The sequence below is a fragment of the Mobula hypostoma genome (assembly GCF_963921235.1).
Source record: "Mobula hypostoma chromosome 8 unlocalized genomic scaffold, sMobHyp1.1 SUPER_8_unloc_8, whole genome shotgun sequence".
Lineage (NCBI taxonomy): Eukaryota > Metazoa > Chordata > Chondrichthyes > Myliobatiformes > Myliobatidae > Mobula > Mobula hypostoma.
In genome coordinates this window covers 65,001-88,095 of record NW_026948131.1, presented here as the reverse complement: position 1 = coordinate 88,095, position 23,095 = coordinate 65,001, and the positions used below count along the sequence as shown (strand labels likewise).

Sequence of the window (23,095 nt, the reverse complement as noted above, 5' to 3'; positions counted from 1 at the left end):
TGATGGATGGAGTGGGGTGTGTTGGGGTTCAGGATGGGGGGTGACAGAGGGAGGGTGACGGGGTGATGGATGGAGTGGGGTATGTTGGGGTTCAGGGTGGGGGGGTGACAGAGGGAGGGTGACGGGGTGATGAATGGAGTGGGATGTGTTGGGGTTCAGGGTGGGGGGGTGACAGAGGGAGGGTGACGGGGTGATGGATGGAGTGGGATGTGTTGGGGTTCAGGGTGGGGGGGTGACAGAGGGAGGGTGACGGGGTGATGGATGGAGTGGGGTGTGTCGAGGTTCAGGGTGGGGGGGTGACAGAGGGAGGGTGACGGGGTGATGGATGGAGTGGGGTGTGTTGGGGTTCAGGATGGGGGGTGGGGATGATGATGAATGGAGTGGGATGTGTCGAGGTTCAGGGTGGGGGGGTGACAGAGGGAGGGTGACGGGGTGATGGAGAGGGGTGTGTTGGGGTTCAGGATGGGGGGTGACAGAGGGAGGGTGACGGGGTGATGGATGGAGTGGGATGTGTTGGGGTTCAGGGTGGGGGGGTGACAGAGGGAGGGTGACGGGGTGATGGATGGAGTGGGGTGTGTTGGGGTTCAGGGTGGGGGGGTGACAGAGGGAGGGTGACGGGGTGATGGATGGAGTGGGATGTGTCGATGTTCAGGGTGGGGGTTGACAGAGGGAGGGTGACGGGGTGATGGATGGAGTGGGGTGTGTCGAGGTTCAGGGTGGGGGGGTGACAGAGGGAGGGTGACGGGGTGATGAATGGAGTGGGGTGTGTTGGGGTTCAGGGTGGGGGGGTGACAGAGGGAGGGTGACGGGGTGATGGATGGAGTGGGGTGTGTTGGGGTTCAGGGTGGGGGGGTGACAGAGGGAGGGTGACGGGGTGATGGATGGAGTGGGGTGAGTTGGGGTTCAGGGTGGGGGGTTGACAGAGGGAGGGTGACGGGGTGATGGATGGAGTGGGGTGTGTTGGGGTTCAGGGTGGGGGGTGACAGAGGGAGGGTGACGGGGTGATGGGTGGAGTGGGGTGTGTCGATGTTCAGGGTGGGGGGTTGACAGAGGGAGGGTGACGGGGTGATGGGTGGAGTGGGGTGTGTTGGGGTTCAGGGTGGGGGGGTGACAGAGGGAGGGTGACGGGGTGATGGATGGAGTGGGGTGTGTCGAGGTTCAGGGTGGGGGGTTGACAGAGGGAGGGTGATGGGGTGATGGATGGAGTGGGGTGTGTCGAGGTTCAGGGTGGGGGGGTGACAGAGGGAGGGTGACGGGGGTGATGGATGGAGTGGGGTGTGTCGAGGTTCAGGGTGGGGGGGTGACAGAGGGAGGGTGACGGGGTGATGGAGTGGGGTGTGTCGGTTCAGGGTGGGGGGGTTGACAGAGGGAGGGTGAAGGGGTGATGGATGGAGTGGGGTGTGTTGGGGTTCAGGGTGGGGGGGTGACAGAGGGAGGGTGACGGGGTGATGGAGTGGGGTGTGTCGATGTTCAGGGTGGGGGGGTTGACAGAGGGAGGGTGAAGGGGTGATGGATGGAGTGGGGTGTGTTGGGGTTCAGGGTGGGGGGGTGACAGAGGGAGGGTGACGGGGTGATGGAGTGGGGTGTGTCGATGTTCAGGGTGGGGGGGTGACAGAGGGAGGGTGACGGGGTGATGGATGGAGTGGGGTGTGTTGGGGTTCAGGGTGGGGGGGTGACAGAGGGAGGGTGACGGGGTGATGGATGGAGTGGGGTGTGTCGAGGTTCAGGGTGGGGGGTTGACAGAGGGAGGGTGACGGGGGTGATGGATGGAGTGGGGTGTGTCGAGGTTCAGGGTGGGGGGGTGACAGAGGGAGGGTGACGGGGTGATGGATGGAGTGGGGTGTGTTGAGGTTCAGGGTGGGGGGGTGACAGAGGGAGGGTGACGGGGGTGATGGATGGAGTGGGGTGTGTTGGGGTTCAGGGTGGGGGGGTGACAGAGGGAGGGTGACGGGGTGATGGAGTGGGGTGTGTTGGGGTTCAGGGTGGGGGGGTGACAGAGGGAGGGTGACGGGGTGATGGATGGAGTGGGGTGTGTCGATGTTCAGGATGGGGGGGTGACAGAGGGAGGGTGACGGGGTGATGGAGTGGGATGTGTTGGGGTTCAGGGTGGGGGGGTGACAGAGGGAGGGTGACGGGGGTGATGGATGGAGTGGGGTGTGTCGATGTTCAGGATGGGGGGGTGACAGAGGGAGGATGACGGGGTGATGGAGTGGGGTGTGTTGGGGTTCAGGGTGGGGGGTTGACAGAGGGAGGGTGACGGGGTGATGGAGTGGGGTGTGTTGGGGTTCAGGGTGGGGGGGTGACAGAGGGAGGGTGACGGGGTGATGGAGTGGGGTGTGTCGAGGTTCAGGGTGGGGGGGTGACAGAGGGAGGGTGACGGGGTGATGGAGTGGGGTGTGTCGAGGTTCAGGGTGGGGGGGTGACAGAGGGAGGGTGACGGGGTGATGGATGGAGTGGGGTGTGTCGATGTTCAGGGTGGGGGGGTGACAGAGGGAGGGTGACGGGGTGATGGATGGAGTGGGGTGTGTCGATGTTCAGGGTGGGGGGGTGACAGAGGGAGGGTGACGGGCTGATGGATGGAGTGGGGTGTGTCGATGTTCAGGGTGGGGGGGTGACAGAGGGAGGGTGACGGGGTGATGGATGGAGTGGGGTGTGTCGAGGTTCAGGGTGGGGGGGTGACAGAGGGAGGGTGACGGGGTGATGGAGTGGGGTGGGGGGTTGACAGAGGGAGGGTGACGGTGATGGATGGAGTGGGATGTGTCGATGTTCAGGGTGGGGGGGTGACAGAGGGAGGGTGACGGGGTGATGGATGGAGTGGGGTGTGTTGGGGTTCAGGGTGGGGGGGGTGACAGAGGGAGGGTGACGGGGGTGATGGATGGAGTGGGGTGTGTTGGGGTTCAGGGTGGGGGGGTGACAGAGGGAGGGTGACGGGGTGATGGATGGAGTGGGGTGTGTTGAGGTTCAGGGTGGGGGGTTGACAGAGGGAGGGTGACGGGGTGATGGAGTGGGGTGTGTCGATGTTCAGGGTGGGGGGGTGACAGAGGGAGGGTGACGGGGTGATGGATGGAGTGGGGTGTGTTGGGGTTCAGGGTGGGGGGGTGACAGAGGGAGGGTGACGGGGTGATGGAGTGGGGTGTGTTGGGGTTCAGGGTGGGGGGGTGACAGAGGGAGGGTGACGGGGTGATGGATGGAGTGGGGTGTGTCGATGTTCAGGGTGGGGGGGTGACAGAGGGAGGGTGACGGGGTGATGGATGGAGTGGGGTGTGTCGATGTTCAGGGTGGGGGGGTGACAGAGGGAGGGTGACGGTGATGGATGGAGTGGGGTGTGTTGGGGTTCAGGGTGGGGGGGTGACAGAGGGAGGGTGACGGTGATGGATGGAGTGGGGTGTGTTGGGGTTCAGAGTGGGGGGGTTGACAGTGGGAGGGTGACGGGGTGATGGATGGAGTGGGGTGTGTTGTGGTTCAGGGTGGGGGGGTGACAGAGGGAGGGTGACGGGGTGATGGATGGAGTGGGGTGTGTTGGGGTTCAGGGTGGGGGGGTGACAGAGGGAGGGTGACGGGGTGATGGATGGAGTGGGGTGTGTCGAGGTTCAGGGTGGGGGGGTGACAGAGGGAGGGTGACGGGGTGATGGGTGGAGTGGGGTGTGTTGGGGTTCAGGGTGGGGGGGTGACAGAGGGAGGGTGACGGGGTGATGGATGGAGTGGGGTGTGTTGGGGTTCAGGGTGGGGGGGTGACAGAGGGAGGGTGACGGGGTGATGGGTGGAGTGGGGTGTGTTGGGGTTCAGGGTGGGGGGGTGACAGAGGGAGGGTGACGGGGTGATGGAGTGGGATGTGTCGAGGTTCAGGGTGTGGGGTTGACAGAGGGAGGGTGACGGGGTGATGGATGGAGTGGGATGTGTCGATGTTCAGGGTGGGGGGGTGACAGAGGGAGGGTGACGGGGTGATGGATGGAGTGGGGTGTGTTGGGGTTCAGGGTGGGGGGGTGACAGAGGGAGGGTGACGGGGTGATGGATGGAGTGGGGTGAGTTGGGGTTCAGGGTGGGGGGTTGACAGAGGGAGGGTGACGGGGTGATGGATGGAGTGGGGTGTGTTGGGGTTCAGGGTGGGGGGGTGACAGAGGGAGGGTGACGGGGTGATGGATGGAGTGGGGTGTGTTGGGGTTCAGGGTGGGGGGGTGACAGAGGGAGGGTGACGGGGTGATGGATGGAGTGGGGTGTGTCGAGGTTCAGGGTGGGGGGGTGACAGAGGGAGGGTGACAGGGTGATGAATGGAGTGGGGTGTGTCGAGGTTCAGGGTGGGGGGGTTGACAGGGTGATGAATGGAGTGGGGTGTGTCGTGGTTCAGGGTGGGGGGGTGACAGAGGGAGGGTGACGGGGTGATGGATGGAGTGGGGTGTGTTGGGGTTCAGGGTGGGGGGGTGACAGAGGGAGGGTGACGGGGTGATGGATGGAGTGGGGTGTGTTGGGGTTCAGGGTGGGGGGGTGACAGAGGGAGGGTGACGGGGTGATGGATGGAGTGGGGTGTGTTGGGGTTCAGGGTGGGGGGTTGACAGAGGGAGGGTGACGGGGTGATGGATGGAGTGGGGTGTGTTGGGGTTCAGGGTGGGGGGGTGACAGAGGGAGGGTGACGGGGCGATGGATGGAGTGGGGTGTGTTGAGGTTCAGGGTGGGGGGTTGACAGAGGGAGGGTGACGGGGTGATGGATGAGTGGGGTGTGTTGGGGTTCAGGGTGGGGGGGTGACAGAGGGAGGGTGACGGTGATGGATGGAGTGGGGTGTGTTGGGGTTCAGGGTGGGGGGGTGACAGAGGGAGGGTGACGGGGTGATGGATGGAGTGGGGTGTGTTGGGGTTCAGGGTGGGGGGGTGACAGAGGGAGGGTGACGGGGTGATGGATGGAGTGGGGTGTGTTGGGGTTCAGGGTGGGGGGGTGACAGAGGGAGGGTGACGGGGTGATGGATGGAGTGGGGTGTGTCGAGGTTCAGGGTGGGGGGGTGACAGAGGGAGGGTGACAGGGTGATGAATGGAGTGGGGTGTGTCGAGGTTCAGGGTGGGGGGTTGACAGGGTGATGAATGGAGTGGGGTGTGTCGTGGTTCAGGGTGGGGGGTTGTAGAGGGAGGGTGACGGGGTGATGGATGAGTGGGGTGTGTTGGGGTTCAGGGTGGGGGGGTGTCAGAGGGAGGGTGACGGGGTGATGGATGGAGTGGGGTGAGGCAGGGATAATGGGAGATAGGGGTGGCGAAGAGACAGACTGGGTGGGTGAGTGATGAATGGAGTGGGAATGGAGGGGTGAAAGGAGAGATGAGATGAGACGAGAGGGAGTGATTCCACATGGAGTGAAGCTGCGATATCTGTCAGTTTAGCTGTATTTGTGTTGATGTGTGTGAGGGAGGAATTGGGTTTGTTTTTGCTGCTCGTTATGTCCTGTGTCATTTTACTGATCACAATGGGCTTGCTATGTCCGTGCTGAAATGTGTGGCAACAGTTGTCTACTCCCCGAGCATACGTTCAGGTGTGCTGGCTGTTACTGGAAATGACACATTTTACTGCATGTTTTGATGTAAATGTGACAAATAAAAATGGTGGTGTGCTTGATGCAGTGGCACCTGCAGACCACCAGGTTCAAAAACCGTTACTTTCCCCAAGCAGTACGGATGACCCACCCCTCCACACCATCCACCACCACAACTTTATCATTTCCTGTCAGTCAGCTTGTCACCTTATGGACATACAATTGATCGATCTACATAGGCGATCTTATCTACTTACATTTCCTACTGTGCTCTGGACAATGAGCCTCGGAAGGGATCACTATGCTGTCGTAGGCTCGACATATCGCGACTTGCTGAGACAGGGAGTAGGGAGAGACGGGGAGACAGTGGAGACAGTGATGAAGGAGGGATAGAGGTGACGGGGAGTGGGGGAGAGTGAGGGGCTGAGCAGTAGGCTCACCATGATGTTGGGCAGTGTGGCGTATCTCGGCTCATTGAGTCGGAGGTCTGACGTGAGCACAGCAGGCAGCTGGAGGGACACTGTCTCCAGTCCCCCATCCACCTCCCTCACCACCTCCAGTTGCCCATCCTCCACCTTCACCTCCGATGCAAATGTGCCCTGTGGGGTAGGAAGATAGTCAGTCTGTGCCTCTCCCATGGCACACCCTCCTCACCACCCCTCCCACGGCATTCCCTTCTCACCATCCTCTCCCACCGCGTTCCCTCATCACCGTCCCTCCCTCCTGACCACCTCTCCCTCATCACCGCCCATGGTGCCTCCTCTGCACTGCCCACTCCCTCCACACCGCCCTTCCCACAGTGCTCACCCCTCACCGCCCCACCCAAGGCACTCCTTTGTCACCGGCCCTCCCACGGCACCCCCTCATTGCCTTTCCCACAGAGCTCCCTCCTTAATATCCCTCCCACAGTGCTAACTGCTGAATGTCCTTCCTTCCTCCACCCTGGAATCCCCCCTACCTGTGGCCAATCGAGGAGAGCGGCTGTCATCTGGCCAGTCTGGTTACAGTCATCATCGATTGCCTGTTAGGACAGGCAGAGGGAATGGTAAGTGATGGGCGGGACACAGGGAACTCCCCCAACACCCATCCCCTTAAAATGGACTCCTTAGTTCCATATCTCCCTCCTTTCATGCGCCTCCCTTGTCGAGCTTCCCTCCTGAAACACATTGGCCTCCTCTACTGGCAATATAGATGCTGGGGTCCAAGCAACACTCACAACACACTGGAGGAACTCAGCAGGTTGGGCAGCATCCGTGGAAACGATCAGTTAACGTTCTGGGCTGGAATCAAATACAAGGCCACACTTGGGCAGGAGGAGCAACCCCTCATATTCCACTTGGGTAGCCTCTAGCCTGAAAATATTGATTTCTTTAACTTCCAGTATTTAGACCATAGACCATAAGACAAAGAAGCAGAAGTAGGCCATTCGGCCCATCGAGTCTGCTCCACCATTTTATCATGAGCTGATCCATTCTCCCATTTAGTCCCACTCCCCCGCCTTCTCACCTTAACCTTTGATGCCCTGGCTACTCAGATACCTATCAATCTCTGCCTTAAATACACCCAATGACTTGGCCTCCACTGCTGCCTGTGGCAACAAATTCCATAGATTCACCACCCTCTGACTAAAAAAATTTCTTCGCATTTCTGTTCTGAAAGGGCACCCTACAATCCTTAAGTCATGCCCTCTCGTACTAGACTCCCCCATCATGGGAAACAACTTTGCCACATCCACTCTATCCATGCCTTTCAACATTCGAAATGTTTCTATGAGGTCTCCCTTCATTCTTCTAAACTCCCCTCCCTCTTCTCTCTTTTTCTATCCCCATTCTGGTTACCCTCTCATCCTTTCCTTTCTTCTCACCTGTCCATCATCTTATACTTTATACTTTATTGTCGCCAAACAATTGATACTAGAACGTACAATCATCATAGCGATATTTGATACTGCACTTCCCACTCCCTGGATTACAAATCGATAGTAAATATTAAAAATTTAAATTATAAGTCATAAATAGAAAATAGGAAAATGGGAAGTAAGGTAGTTTAAAACAACCGAGATGCAGGTCCGGATATTTGGAGGGTACGGCCTAGATCCGGGTCAGGATCCATTCAGCAGTCTTATCACAGCTGTTCCCAAATCTGGCAGTACGAGTCTTCAAGCTCCTGAGCCTTCTCCCAGAGGGAAGAGGGACGAAAAGTGTGTTGGCTGGGTGGGTCGTGTCCTTGATTATCCTGGCAGCACTGCTCTGACAGCATGCGGTGTGAAGTGAGTCCACGGACAGAAGATTGGTTTGTGTGATGTGTTGCGCGTGTTCACGATCTTCTGCAGCTTCTTCCGGTCTTTGACAGGACAACTTCCATACCAGGTTGTGATGCACCCTAGAAGAATGCTTTCTACGGTGCATCTATAAAAATTAGTAAGGGTTTTAGGGCACAGGCCAAATTTCTTTAGCTTTCTCAGGAAGTAAAGGCGCTGGTGGGCCTTCTTGGCAGTGGACTCTTCTCTCCAAAGTCCTAGCTTCCTTAATCTCTGATCATAATCCATACTCTCTAAACCAGGCAGCATCCTGGTAAATCTCCTCTGTACCCTTTCCAATGCTTCCACATCCTTCATATAGTGAGGCGACCAGAACTGGACACAGTACTCCAAGTGTGGCCTAACCAGAGTTTTATAGAGCTGCATCATTACATCGCGACTCTTAAACTCTACCCTCGACTTATGAAAGCTAACACCCCCTATGTACCTGTGAGGCAACTTTCAGGGATCTGTGGACATGTACCCCCAGATCCCTCTGCTCCTCCACACTACCAAGTATCCTGCCATTTGCTTTGTACTCTGCCTTGGAGTTTGTCCTTTCAAAGTGTACCACCTCACACTTCTCTGGGTTGAACTCCATCTGCCACTTTTCAGCCCACTTCTGCATCCTATCAATGTCTCTCTGCAATCTTTGACAATCCTCCACCATATACAACACCACCAACCTTTGTGTCGTCTGCAAACTTGCCAACCGACCCTTCTACCCCCACATCTAGGTCGTTAATAAAAATCATGAAAAGTAGAGGTCCCAGAACAGATCCCTGTGGGACACCACTAGTCACAACCCTCCAATCTGAATGTACTCCCTCCACCATTCTGGCAAACCAATTCTGAATCCACCTGGCCAAACTTCCCTGGATCCCATGCCTTCTGACTTTCTGAATAAGCCCACTGTGTGGAACCCTGTCAAATGCCTTACTAAAATCCATGTAGATCACATCCACTGCACTACCCTCATCTATATGCCTGGTCACCTCCTCAAAGAATTCTATCAGGCTTGTTAGACACGATTTGCCCTTCACAAAGCCATGCTGACTGTCCCTGATCAGACCATGATTCTCTAAATGCTCACAGATCCTATTGCTAAGAATCTTTTCCAACAGCTTTCCCACCACAGATGTAAGGCTCACTGGTCTATAATTACCCGGACTATCCCTACTCCTTTTTTGAACAAGGGGACAACATTCGCCTCCCTCCAATCCTCCTGTACCATTCCCGTGGACAACGAGGACATAAAGATCCTAGCCAGGGGCTCAGCAATCTCTTCCCTCGCCTCGTGGAGCAGCCTGGGGAATATTCCGTCAGGCCCCGAGGACTTATCCGTCCTAATGTATTTTAACAACTCCAACACCTCCTCTCCCTTAGTATCAACACGCTCCAGAACATCAACCTCACTCATATTGTCCTCACCGTCATCAAGTTCCCTCTCATTGGTGAATACCGAAGAGAAGTATTCATTGAGGACCTCGCTCACTTCCACAGCCTCCAGGCACATCTTCCCACCTTTATCTCTAATCAGTCCTACCTTCACTCCTGTCATCCTTTTGTTCTTCACATAATTGAAGAATTCCTTGGGGTTTTCCTTTATCCTACTCGCCAAGGCCTTCTCATGCCCCCTTCTTGCTCTTCTCAGCCCTATCTTAAGATCCTTTCTTGCTTCCCTATATTCCTCAATAGACCCATCTGATCCATGCTTCCTAAACCTCATGTATGCTGCCTTCTTCCACCTGACTAGATTTTCCACCTTACTTGTCACCCATGGTTCCTTCACCCTACCATTCTTTATCTTCCTCACTGGGACAAGTTTATCCCTAACATCCTGCAAGAGATCTCCAAACATCGACCACATGTCCATAGTACATTTCCCTGCAAAAACATCATCCCAATTCACACCCGCAAGTTCTAGCCTTATAGCCTCATAATTTGCCCTTCCCCAATTAAAAATTTTCCTGTCCTCTCTGATTCTATCCTTTTCCATGATAATGCTAAAGGCCAGGGAGCAGAGGTCACTGTCCCCCAAATGCTCACCCACTGAGAGATCTGTGACCTGACCCGGTTCGTTACCTAATACGAGATCTAGTATGCCATTCCCCCAGTCGGCCTGTCAACATACTGTGACAGGAATCCATCCTGGACACACTTAACAAACTCTGCCCCATCTAAACCCTTGGAACTAATCAGGTGCCAATCAATATTAGGGAAGTTAAAGTCACCCATGATAACAACCCTGTTATTTTTGCACCTTTCCAAAATCTGCCTCCCAATCTGCTCTTCTGTATCTCTGCTGCTACCAGGGGGCCTATAGAATACCCCCAATAGAGTAACTGCTTCCTTCCTATTCCTGACTTCCACCCATACTGACTCAAAAGAGGACCCTGCTACATCAGGGGTCCCCAACCTTTCTCATACTGCGGACCGGCCAACCGGGGGCGGGGGGAGGTAGGGTTGCCAACGTACAAGAATAGCAGTCAAATATGTTGGGTTTACCCCGAAAAAAACTACAATGATCATGAAGCCTTGCGCGGGCACCAGTGCGCATGCATTTACCTGCCGATTTCTTAAAAATTGTTTTTGCCGAGTTGGCGGCAGCGGGGTGGGGGGGGTTGTGTGTTAATCACGACCGGAATATAGGTGATAAGTGGCTAATACACTCAATTTCGTTTCTAAAAGGGTTTATCTAACAAATTTAATATTAAACACACAGCGCATCTTTTCCTAGCATGAATATAGCGATAAGTCAATTATCAGGGGAGGACGGGGGAACTTGAAGTAAGTGTTGAAAGAACTTCCAGTAGAAGCGGTAGAGGCAGGTTCGATATTATCATTCAAAGAAAAATTGGATGGGTATATGGACAGGAAAGGACTGGAGGGTTATGGGCTGAGTGCAGGTCGGTGGGACTAGGTGAGAGTAGCGTTCGGCACGGACTAGAAGGGGCGAGATTGCCTGTTTCCATGCCGTAATTGTTATATGGTTATATAAGTAAATCAATAGCATCATAACATTTTAAGTAACGTTTGGATATCAAACACACAGTGCATATTTTCCTCGCATGAACATATAAAATCATTGCAACGCACCAATATCGCTGAATCAGTGGGAGCCCAGGGCTTGTTTCCCTGCAACAAGACGGTGCCGTCGAGGGGTGATGGGAGACAGTGATACTCGAAGGGGGTTCTTTATGTCCAGTCTGTTCCGCAATTTAGTTTTCGTTGCATTCATTGCAGAGATGTGTTGGAAATGGAACCAATGTTTTCAGTGCTTTCCTGACTATCTCAGGATATTTAGCCTTGACTTTGATCCGGAATGCCGGCAGAGATGTTATGTCAAACATACTTTTCAGCCCGTCGTCATTTGCAAGCTCATGGAGTTGATCTCCTTCCCGCGCTGACATGGATGACACGTGGGTAATGACCTCGCGTGCGTTCAAGCTCAACAGTGGGCGTGACAGGGAATGAGGAAAGGTGCAGCTGACTCCTATCGCCAAATCATATCGTTTCCTCGCGGCCCGGTAGCGCATGCCTTGCACAGTGGTTGGGGACCGCTGTGCTATATTACCCACCCTTTCTGTAGCTGTAATAGTATCCCTGACCAGGAATGCCACCCCTCCTCCCCTTTCCCCCCTCTCTATCCCTTTTAAAGCACTGAAATCCAAGATTATTGAGAAACCATTCCTGCCCTGGTGCCAGCCAAGTCTCTGTAATGGCCACTACATCGTAATTCCATGTATGTATCCAAGCTCTCAGTTCATCACCTTTGTTCCTGATGCTGCTTGCATTGAGGTACACACATTTCAGCCCTTCTGCCTTACTGTCTTTACACCGTTTATTCTGCTTCTCTTTCCTCAAAGCCTCTCTGTATGTTAGATCTGGCTTTACTCCATGCACTTCTTTCACTGCTCTATCGCTTCGGGTCCCATCCCCCTTGCAAATTAGTTTGAACCCTCCCGAACCATGCTAGCAAACCTACCTGCAAGGATATTGCTCCCCCTCGAGTTCAGGTGCAACCCATCCAATCTGTACAGGTCCCACCTTCCCCAGAAGAGATCCCAATGATCCAAAAATCTAAAACCCTGCTCCCTGCGCCAAAAGTTTGTGACATTTAGATGTCACAAAATTTTCAATTCTGCACAGCAAAGACATAGAATTACTGGGAGTCCCGGGGAGTGGTGGGGAAACCCATGGGGGTCACAGGGAGAACATGCAAACTCCACACAGACAGCACTGGAGGCCAGGGTCAAACCTGGGCTTCAAGGGCTGGTGGCAGTGCACCAATGGGTTAATCCTTAAGGATTAGAGGTCGCTGTTTAAACATGAGATTACCCATTTCAGATGAGAAAACGCCTCTCTCCCAGAGATCAGAAATCACCAGCATACTGTATGCTGAGAAATTTGTTGTTTTGCAACAGCGCATTGCTGTATATAAAAATTTACTAAGTTACAATCAACCACAAATCAATCCAAGGTCAATCCAAGGGTAGGTAGTGTAAGACAGTAAAACAAGGAATAGTGAGGTAGTGTTCATGCATTTCATAGCAGAGTGAAAGAAAATTGATTAATTTATCAAGACGCATGGGGGAATGGGGCCGAGCTGTTGCACCAAGCAAACCCCAATTTAACCCCAGTGTCATTGTGGAACAACTTACGGTGACCAATTAACCTTCAAACCATCAGTATGTCTCTGACTGGGGAGGAAACTGGCAGACCTGAAGAAAACCTACAACTTCCATGGGGAGGACATACAGATGACGTAGAAATTGAATTCCGAAGTCCAACGCGAGAATGGCTCCGGGGGCTGTGTTTTGTTCTGTGTGTGAGATGTGGGAATTCTGGGAGACCTCCAGCCTCACAGTTGACCACATTTGCAAACGTATTAAGGAACTGTAACTGCAGCTCAATGATTGGTAGTCACCTCAAGCCTGCAGGAGGCAGGTAACTGGGTGACTGTCAGGAGAAGGAAGCAAAATGGACAACCAGTGCAGAGTACCCCCATAGCCGTTCACCTCAAAAACATCTATACCAATTTAGATATTGTTGAGGGAGTCAAGCTATCGGGGGGGGCGGGAATCGCAGCAACTGGGTCTCTGGCACTGAGTCTGGTGCTGTGGCTCAGAAGAGAAGACAGGTGAAAAGGATTGCAGTGGTGATAGCAGATTCCACAGTCAGGGGAACAGAGATGAGATTCAGTGGATGCGATAGAGACATCCAGATAGTATGTTGCCTCCCAGGTGCCAGGATCACAGATGTCTCGGACCGGATCCACAGTGGTGGGGGGAGGGGAGGAGGGTGAGCAGCCATAAGTCTTGGTACATATCGGCATGAACAACACGGGCAGGAAGCAGGAAGTGGTCCTGAAGAGTGATTTTAGGGAACCAGATAGAAAGCTGAAAAACAAGACCTTCAGGGTAGTAATCTCTGGATCACTGCCTGTGCCACACACCAGTGAGGGTAAAAATAGGATGGTTTGGCAGATGAATGTGTGGCTGAGGAAATGCTGCAGAGGGCAGGTTTACAAGTAGATGATGAGTGTAAGGAAGAACAAGCCAATGACTGGGTACAAATGCAGACGGAGCAAAGAGTCAAATTGTACCACAGAGGCAAAATTCAAAACGGCAAAGAATGCAGGACTGAAGGTAGTATTTAAATGTGTGTAGCATTCAGAATAAGGGGGACGAACTTGTGGCACAATGAGAAAATGATCAGTATGATATTGTGCGCATCACTGAGTCGTGGCTGAAAGAAAGCCATAGTTGGGAGCTTAACATTGAAGGATATACTTTGTGTTGAAAGGACAGGCAGGAAGGCATAGGCGGTGGTGTGGCTCGGTTGGTAAGAGATGAAATTACATCTTTAGAAAGAGGTGACATAGGGTCAGAGAATGTTGTATCTTTGTGGGTGGAGTTAAGAAACTGCAAGGGTGAAAAAAAATTATGGGAATCATACATAAGCCTCCAAATGGTAGCCAAGATGTAGGGTTGAGATTGCAAAGGGAGCTGGAAAAGGCATGTAACAAGGGTAATGTCACACTTGCAACGGGGGGAACCACAAGACATAAGAGCAGGATTAGGCCATTTGGCCCATCGAGTCTGCTCTGTCATTCAATCACGGCTGATCGTATTTTCCCCTGTTCAGCCGCACACCCACCCTTCTCCCTGTAACCTTTGATGCCATGTCCAATCAAGAATCTATCAAGCTCTGCCTTAAATACACCCAATGACCTGGCCTCCACAGCTTTCTGTAATAAATTCCACAAGTTCACCACCCTCTGGCTAAAGAAATTTCTCCGCATCTCTGTTCTAAATGGATGCCTCTCTAACCTGAGGCTGTGCCCTCTTGTCCAAGACTCCCCCACCATGGGACTTCAAAATGCAAGGGGATTGGGAAAATCAGTTTGCTGCCGGATCACAAGAGAGGGAATTTGTTCAATGCAGATAAGATGGCTTTTTAGAGCAGTTTGTGCTTGAGTATACTTGGGGAAAGGCTATCTTAGATTGGATGTTGTGTAATACCCAGATCTTATCAGGGAGCTTAATGTGAAGGAACCCTTAGGAGGCAGTGATCATAATTGGATTGAATTCATACTGCAGTTTGAGAGGGAGAACCATAAGCCCTATCAGTATCACAATAGAATAAACAGAATTACAGAGGCATGAGAGAGGAGCTAGCCCAGGTAGATTGGAGGAGGATGATGGCAGAGCAGAGATGGCTGAAGTTTCTGGGAATAGTTCACAAGGCACAGGATAGATATGTCCCACAGAAAAAGTAGTTCTCAAATGGCAACCATGGCTGACAAAGAAAGTTAAGGACTGCAAAAAAGACAAGGAAAGGGCATATAAGGTAGCAAAAGTTAGTGGGAAGTTGAATGATTAGGAAGCTTTTAAAACCCAACAAAAGGCAACTAAAAAGCTATAAGAAGGGAAAAGATGAAATATGAGGGCAAACTAGCCAATTATATACTATATAACCATATAACAATTACAGCACGGAAACAGGCCATCTCGGCCCTGCTGGTCCGTGCCGAACGCTACTCTCACCTAGTCCCACCGACCTGCACTTTGCCCATAACCCTCCATTCCTTTCCTGTCCATATATCTATCCAATTTAACTTTAAACGACAACATCGAACCTGCCTCAACCACTTCTGCTGGAAGCTCGTTCCACACAGCTACCACTCTCTGAGTAAAGAAGTTCCCCCTCATGTTACCCCTAAACTTTTGCCCTTTAACTCTCAACTCATGTCCTCTTGTTTGAATCTCCCCCATACTCAGTGGAAAAAGTGGAAAAAGCCTATTCACGTCAACTCTATCAATCCCCCTCATAATTTTAAACAGCTCAAAAGTCCCCCCTCAACCTTCTACGCTCCAAAGAATAAAGACCAAACTTGTTCAACCTTTCTCTGTAACTTAGGAGATGAAACCCAGGCAACATTTTAGTAAACCTCCTCTGTACTCTCTCAATTTTATTGACATCTTTCCTATAATTCGGTGACCAGAACTGTACACAATACTCCAAATTTGGCCTTACCAATGCCTTATACAATTTCAACATTACATCTCAACTCCTATACTCAATGCTCTGATTAATAAAGGCCAGTATACCAAAACTTACTTCATTATCCACATCGTCACCTATCTTAGTATCATCTGCATACTTATTAATCCAATTTACCACCCCATTATCCAGATCATTAATGTATATGACAAACAACATTGGACCCAGTACAGATCCCTGAGGCACGCCGCTACACACAATCTGACACACAGTTATCCACCACTACTCTCTGGCGTCTCCCATCTAGCCACTGCTGAATCCATTTTACTACTTTGATATCAATGCCTAACGATTGAACCTTCCTAACTAACCTTCCGTGTGGAACCTTGTCAAAGGCCTTTCTGAAGTCCGTATAGACAACATCCACCGCTTTACCCTCGTCAACTTTCTTAGTAACCTCATCAAAAAATTCAGTAAGATTTGTCAAACATGACCTTCCACGCACTAATCCACGTTGACCGTTCCTAATCAGACACTGTCTATCCAGATAATTATATATACTATCTCTAAGAATACTTTCCATCAATTTACCCACCACTGACGTCAAACTCACAGGCCGATAATTGCTAGGTTTACTCTTAGAATCCTTTTTAAACAATGGAACTACATGGGCAATACGCTAATCCTCCTTCACCATCCCCGTTTCTAATGACATTTGAAATATTTCTGTCAGAGCCCCAGCTATTTCCACACTAACTTCCCTCAAGGTCCTAGGGAATATCTTGTATGGACCCGGGGACTTACCACTTTTATATTCCTTAAAAGCGCCAGTACTCCCTCTTCTTTAATTGTCATACTTTCCATAACTACCCTTCTTGTTTCCTTTATTTTACACAATTCAATATCCTTCTCCTTAGTGAATACCGAAGAAAAGAATTTGTACAAAATCTCCCCCATCTCTTTTGGCTCCGCACATAGCCGTCTACTCTGATTCTCTAAGGGACCAATTTTATCCCTCACTATCCTTCTGCTATTAACATAACTGTAGAAACCCTTTGGATTTATTTTCTCGTATCTTCTTTTAGCTTTTCTAATTTCTTTCTTAAGATTCTTTTTACATTCTTGATATTCCTCGAGCACCTCACTAACTCCAAGCTGCCTATATTTATTGAAGATCTCTCTCTTTTTCCAAACCAAGTTTCCAATATCCCTTGAAAACCATGGCTCTCTCAAACTTTCAACCTTTCCTTTCAACCTAACAGGAACATAAAGATCCTGCACCCTCAAAATTTCACCTTTAAATGATCTCCATTTCTTTATTACATCCTTCCCATAAAACAAATTGTCCCAATCCACTCCTTCTAAATCCTTTCGCATCTCCTCAAAGTTAGCCTTTCTCCAATCAAAAATCTCAACCGTGGGTCCAGTCCTATTCTTCTCCATAATTATATTGAAACTAATGCCATTGTGATCACTGGACCTGAAGTTCTCCCCAACACAAACCTCCGTCACTTGCCCTATCTCATTCCCTAACAGGAGATCCAACACTGTGCCTTCTCTAGTTGGTACCTCTTTGTATTGCTGCAAAAAACTATCTTGCACACATTTGACAAACTCCAAACCATCCAGCCCTTTTACAGAATGGGCTTCCCAGTCTATGTGTGGAAAATTAAAATCTCCCACAATCACAACCTTGTGCTTACTACAAATATCTGCTATCTCCTTACAAATTTGCTCCTCCAGTTCTCGGTCCCCATTAGGTGGTCTATAATACACCCCTATAAGCGTCACAACACCTTTCCCATTCCTCAATTCCACCCAAATAGCCTCCCTAGGCGAGTCCTTTAATCTATCCTGCCAGAGCACCGCTGTTATATTTTCTCTGACAAGCAATGCAACACCTCCACCTCTCACCCCTCCTATTCTTTCATACCTGAAACAACGAAATCCTGGAATATTTAGTTGCCAATCACACCCCTTCTGCAACCACGTTTCACTAATAGCTACAACATCATATTTCCAGGTATCAATCCATGCTCTAAGCTCATCCACCTCTCTTACAATGCTCCTAGCATTAAAATAGATGCATTTAAGAAACTCTCCACCTCCTACTCTCTGTTTATCCTTAATGGAGCAAACAATTTTGTTATCTTTTTCTTCCTTGTCCCCGACATCTCTGGTCTGATTGCTCCTGATCTCTGTTCCCTGCCTATCCTCCCTCACACACTGTCTACCTGCTTTCTCTATTTATAAACTAACCTCCTCTCTCCTAGTCTCTTTAATTTGATTCCCTCCCCCCACCCATTCTAGTTTAAAGTCACCTCAGTAGCTCTCGCAAATCTCCCCACCAGGATATTGGTCCCCTCAGGATTCAAGTGTAACCCGTCCTTTTTGTACAGGTCACGCCTGCGCCAAAAGAGGTCCCAATGATCCAAAAACTTGAATCCCTGCCCTCTGCTCCAATCCCTCAGCCACGCATTTATCCTCCACCTCATTCCATTCCTACTCTCACTATCGCGTGGCACAGGCAGTAATCCCGAGATTACTACCTTTGCGGTCCTTTTTCTCAACTCCCTTCCTAACTCTCTATATTCTCCTTTCAGGACCTCTCCCCGTTTCCTACCTATGTCATTGGTACCTATATGTACCACGACCTCTCGCTCCTCTCCCTCCTATTTCAGGATCTCTTGGACGCGATCAGAACCACCCTGGACCCTGGCACCAGGGAGGCAAACTACCATCCGGGTCTCTGGACTGCGTCTACAGAATCGCCTATCTGACCCCCTTACTATCGAGTCCCCTATTACAACTGCCCTCCTCTTCCTTTCCCCACCCTTCTGAGCTACAGGGCCGTACTCTGTGCTGGAGGCACGGCCACTGTTGCTTCCCCCAGGTAAGCTGTCCCCCCAACAGTACTCAAACAGGAGTACCTATTGTCAAGGGGCACAGCCACAGGGGTACTTTCTATTACCTGACTCTTCCCCTTCCCCCTCCTAGCCATGACCCACTTGTCTGCCTCCTGTGGCCCCGGTGTGACCACCTGCCTGTAACTCCTCTCTATCAACTCCTCACTCTCCCTGACCAGACGAAGGTCATCGAACTGCAGCTCCAGTTCCCTAACGCAGTCTCTTAGGAGCTGCATCTCGACGCACATGGTGCAGATGTGGACGCCCGGGAGGCCTGGAGACTCTGCTACCTCCCACATCTGGCACCGAGAACAACAACTGCCCCCACACTCATACTTCCCCCTCTCTTCAAATAACAACAAAAAATGAATACCAAACCTTCCTCGCCTCGCCCGTTGAGGGTGATAAATCCTCAAAATTACTCACTCCGCAGCCCGCTGTATAAGGCTATGTTCCTTTAATACTAAAAGTTTTTTTCAGTTATATAGAGAAAAAAAGGAAGGTGAGAGTTGATATTGGACCACTGGAAAATGATGCTGCTGAAGTAGTAATGGGGGACAAAGAAATGGCAGATGAACTTAATGGGTACTTTGCATCTGTCTTCACTGTGGAAGACACTAGCAGTGTACCAGAGGTCCATGAGTGAGTGCCATTGCTATTACAAAGGAAAAAGTGGTCAACAAACTCAAAAGGTCTTAAGATGCATAAGTCACCTGGGCCAGATGGACGACATCCCAGAGTCCTGAGACTGGTCGCTGAAGAGTTAATGAATGCATTGCTCATAATCTTTCAAGAATTACTTGATCCTGCCATGGTCCCAGAGGACTGAAAGATTGTAAATGTTACTCCATTCTTTAAGAAGGGAAGAAGGCAAAAGAGAGAAAATTATAGGTCAGTTAGCCTAACTTCAGTGGTTGGGAAAGTGTTGGTGTCTATTATTAAGGATGAGGTTTGAGGTATTTCGAGACGAATGATAATAAGTCAAAGTCAGCATGGTTTCTGTAAAAGGAAATCTTGCCTGACAAATCTGTTAAAGGACAAAGGAGAGACAGTGGATGTCATTGACTTAGATTTTCAGGTGGTGTTTGATAGGGTGGCTCACATGAGGTTATTTAACAAGATAAAACCCTATGGTATTACAGGAAATATACTGGCATGAATCGCGAAATGGCAGACAGGCAGGAGGCAGCAAGTGGGAATAAGGGGGGGACAGGGTTTCTAGTTGGCTGCTCGTGACTAGTGGTGTTTCTCAGGGGTCAGTATTGGACTGCTACTTTACACATTGTCAATGAATTGATGGCTTTGTGGCAAAGTTTGCAGATGATACGAAGATAGCTGGAGGAGTAGGTAGTGCTGAGGAAGCAATGCGATTACAGCAGGACAGACAAATTGGAAGAATGAACAAAAAAATGGCAGATGGAATACAGTGTTGGAAAATGAATAATAATGCATTTTGGTAAAAGGAACAATAGTGTGGACTATTATCTAAATGGTGAGAAGTTCAAACATCAGAGGTACAGAGGGACTTAGGAGTCCTCGTGCAAGACTCCCAGAAGGTTAATTTACAGATTGAATCTGTGGTAAAGTAGGCAAATGCAATGTTGACACTTATTTCAAGGGGAATAGAATATAAAAGCAAGGCGATAATGCTGAGATTTTAAGATACTTGTCAGGCTGCACTTGGAGTCTTGGGCCCCATATCTCAGAAAGGATATGTTGTCAATGGAAAGAGTCCAGAAGAGGATGATTCTGGGAATGAAGAGATTAACATATGAGGAGTATTTGGCAGCTTTGGGTCTGTACTCACTGGAATTTAGAAGACTGCAAGGAGATCTTCTTGAAACCTACCGCATGTTCAAAAGACTAGATAGGGTAGATGTGGAGAGAATGTTTCCTATGGTCTAGTTCCAATAGAACTAGAAGGCACAGCCTCAAACTTGAGAGGTGACCTTTCAGAACAGAGGTAAGGAGGTCAACCAGAGAGTCATCAGCCTGTGGAATGCTCTGCCACAGACTGCGGTGGAGGCCAATCCATAAGTATATATCTTGATAGGTCAGGGCATCAAAGGATATGGCGAGAAGGCAGGAGTATGGGGTGTAGTGTGATCTGGGATCAGTCAAGGTGGAGCAGACTCGACGGGCTAGATGGACTAATTCTGCTTCTATGTCTGACGGTCTGATGGGTTCAGATTTCTGGATTGTTGGGATCTCTCCTGCGGAAGGTACAAAAGGTACATGTTACAACTGAACCTGAGGGGGGCCTCAATCATTGTGAGCAGGTTTGCTAGAGCTGTTCATAAGGGTTTAAACTATTTTGGCAGCAGGATGGGAACTGGAGTGTTGACAAACAGAGAGGGAACGTGTAGTGAGACTGCAAGGAAGGAGAGGCTAATGACAGGGGAAAATTGCAGTCAACTGGATGAGTTGCAATGTAAAAGGAAGACAAGATCGAAAAGGGTGAATACAGGACTGAAGGTCTTATATTTGAATGTGCGCAGCATGCAGAATAAGGTAGGTGAAGATTATAGCTGGGAGATTAACGTCCAAGGATACACATTGTATTGAAAGGACAAGCAGGAAGGCGGGGGGGTGGTGTGGCTCTGTCAGTAAAAATTGAAATCAAATCATTCAAAAGAGATGATATAGGATCAGAAGGTGTTGAATCATTGTGGATAGAGCTAAGGAACTGCAAGGGTAAAAATACCCTGATGGGAGTTATATATAGACTCCCAAACAGTAGTAAGGATGTAGTCTGCAAGTTACAACAGGAGACAGAAAATGCATGCCAATATTACAATAGTCATGGGGGATTTCAATATGCAGATACATTGGGGAAAGTCAGATTGGTTCTGGATCCCAAGAGGGGGATCTTCCAGAATGCTTCTGAGATGACTTCGTGGCTGAGCCCACTAGGGGATCAGTTATTATGGATTGGGTGTTGTGCAATGAACTGGAACTGATTAGAAAGCTTAAGGTGAAATAAGCCCTAGGGGCCAGTAATCTTAATATGACAGAATTCACCATGCAATTTGAGAAGGAGAAGCTAAAAAAAGATGTATTACAGTGGAGTAAAGGGAATTACAGAGGCATGAGAGAGAAGCTGGCCAAATTTGACTGGAAGAAAACACTGGCAGGGACAATGGCAGAGCGGCTATGGCTGGAATTTCTGGGAGCAATTTGGAAGGCACAGGACAGATACATCCCAAAGAGAAAGATGTATTCTAAAGGCAGGATGACACAACTGTGGCTGCCAAGAGAAGTCAAAACTAACACAAAAACCAAAGAGAGGAAAAATAGTAGAACAAACATTAGTGCAAAGTTAGAGGCTTGGGAAGCTCTTAAAAGCCAACAAGGCAACTAATAAAGTCATTAGGATGGAATACAAAAGTAAGCTAGCCAATAATATTAAAGAGGATACCAAAAGCTTCTCTGGATATATAAAATGTAAAAGAGTGGCAAGGGTAGATATTGGACTGCTGGAAAATGACACTAGAGAGGTAGTAATGGGGGACAAGGAAATGGTGAACAAACTGAATAAGTATTTTTCATCAGTTTTGACTGTGGAAGATACTAGCAGTATGCCGGAAGTTCAACACTGTCAGCAGGCAGAAGTGAATGAAGTTACCATTATTAGAGAGACAGTTCTTAGAAAGCTGAAAGGTCTTAAGGCAGATAAGTCACTTGGATCAGATGAAGAGATTGTGGAGGCATGAGCAATGATCCTTCAAGAATCAATACATTCTGGCATGGTTCCAGAGGACTGGAAAATTGTAAATGTCGCTCCACTCTTCAAGAAGGGAGAGATTTGAAGAAAGGAAATTATAGGGCAGTTAGTCTGACCTCAGTGGTTGGGTAGGTGTTGGGAAGTTGATAGTAAAGGATATGGCTTCGGGGTACTTGGAGAAACACAATAAAATAGGCTACAATCAGCATGGTTTCCTTAAGGGAGAATCTCGCCTGACAAATCTGTTGGAATTCTTTGAAAAAATAACAAGCAAGATAGACAAAGGAGAATCGGTAGATGTTATGAACTTTGATTTTCAGAAAGCCTTTGACTAAGTGTCACACGAGGCTGCTTAACAAGAGCCCAAGGTATTACAGGAAAGATACTAGCATTGGCTGATTGGCAGGAGGCAAAGAGTGGGAATTAAGGGAGCCTTTTCTGTGTGGCTGCCGGTGACTATTTAAGTTCCAGAGGGACCTGTGTTGGTACCACTTCTCTTTATGTTATATGTCAATGATTTGGATTGATAGCTCTGTGCCCAGGTTAATATGAAGATGGGTGGAGGGGCAGGTAGTTTTGAGGAAATAGGCTACAGAAGGACTTAGACAGGTTAGGAGAATGGGCAAAGAAGAGATGGAATACAGTGTAGCGAAGTGTATGGTCATTGCACTTTGGTAGAAGAAATAAAAGCATAGACTATTTTCCAAATTGAGAGAAAATTCAAAAATCTGAGGTGCAAAGAAACTTGGGAGTCCTTGTGCAGGATTCCCTGAAGGTTAATTTGCAGGTTGAGTCAGTGGTGAGGAAAGTAAATGTGATGTTAGCATTCATTTTGGGAGGACAAGAATATAAATATCAAGGATGTAATGTTACAACTTTATAAAGCACTGGTGAGGTCTCGCTTGGAGTATTGTGAGCGATTTTGGGCCCTTTAACTAACTACGGATGTGCTGACAGAGAGGGTTCAAAGGAGCTGCACGAGAATGATTCTGGGATTGAAAGACTTGTCATTTGAGGAGCGTTTGATAGCTCTGGGCCTCTACTCACTGGAATTTAGAAGAATGAGAGGTGACCTCATCGAATTTTGAAGAGCCTTGATAAGAGTGGATGTAGACAGGATGTTTCCTACGGTGAGGGAGTCTAAGAC

At 49.7% G+C, this 23,095-nt stretch overlaps 1 protein-coding gene across 1 annotated transcript in view; it reads right to left on the bottom strand.

Moving 5' to 3' along the window:
- The window catches only part of etfb (electron transfer flavoprotein subunit beta), a 65,971-nt gene that overhangs the window by 31,440 nt on the left and 11,436 nt on the right, over positions 1-23,095 (bottom strand). Inside the window, exons 4-5 of the mRNA XM_063039055.1 lie at positions 6,469-6,531; positions 5,951-6,109 (exon numbers count right to left, since the gene is read on the bottom strand). Of these exons, the coding sequence (XP_062895125.1) occupies positions 5,951-6,109; positions 6,469-6,531 (222 nt within the window). The remainder of the gene's footprint in view (positions 1-5,950; positions 6,110-6,468; positions 6,532-23,095) is intronic.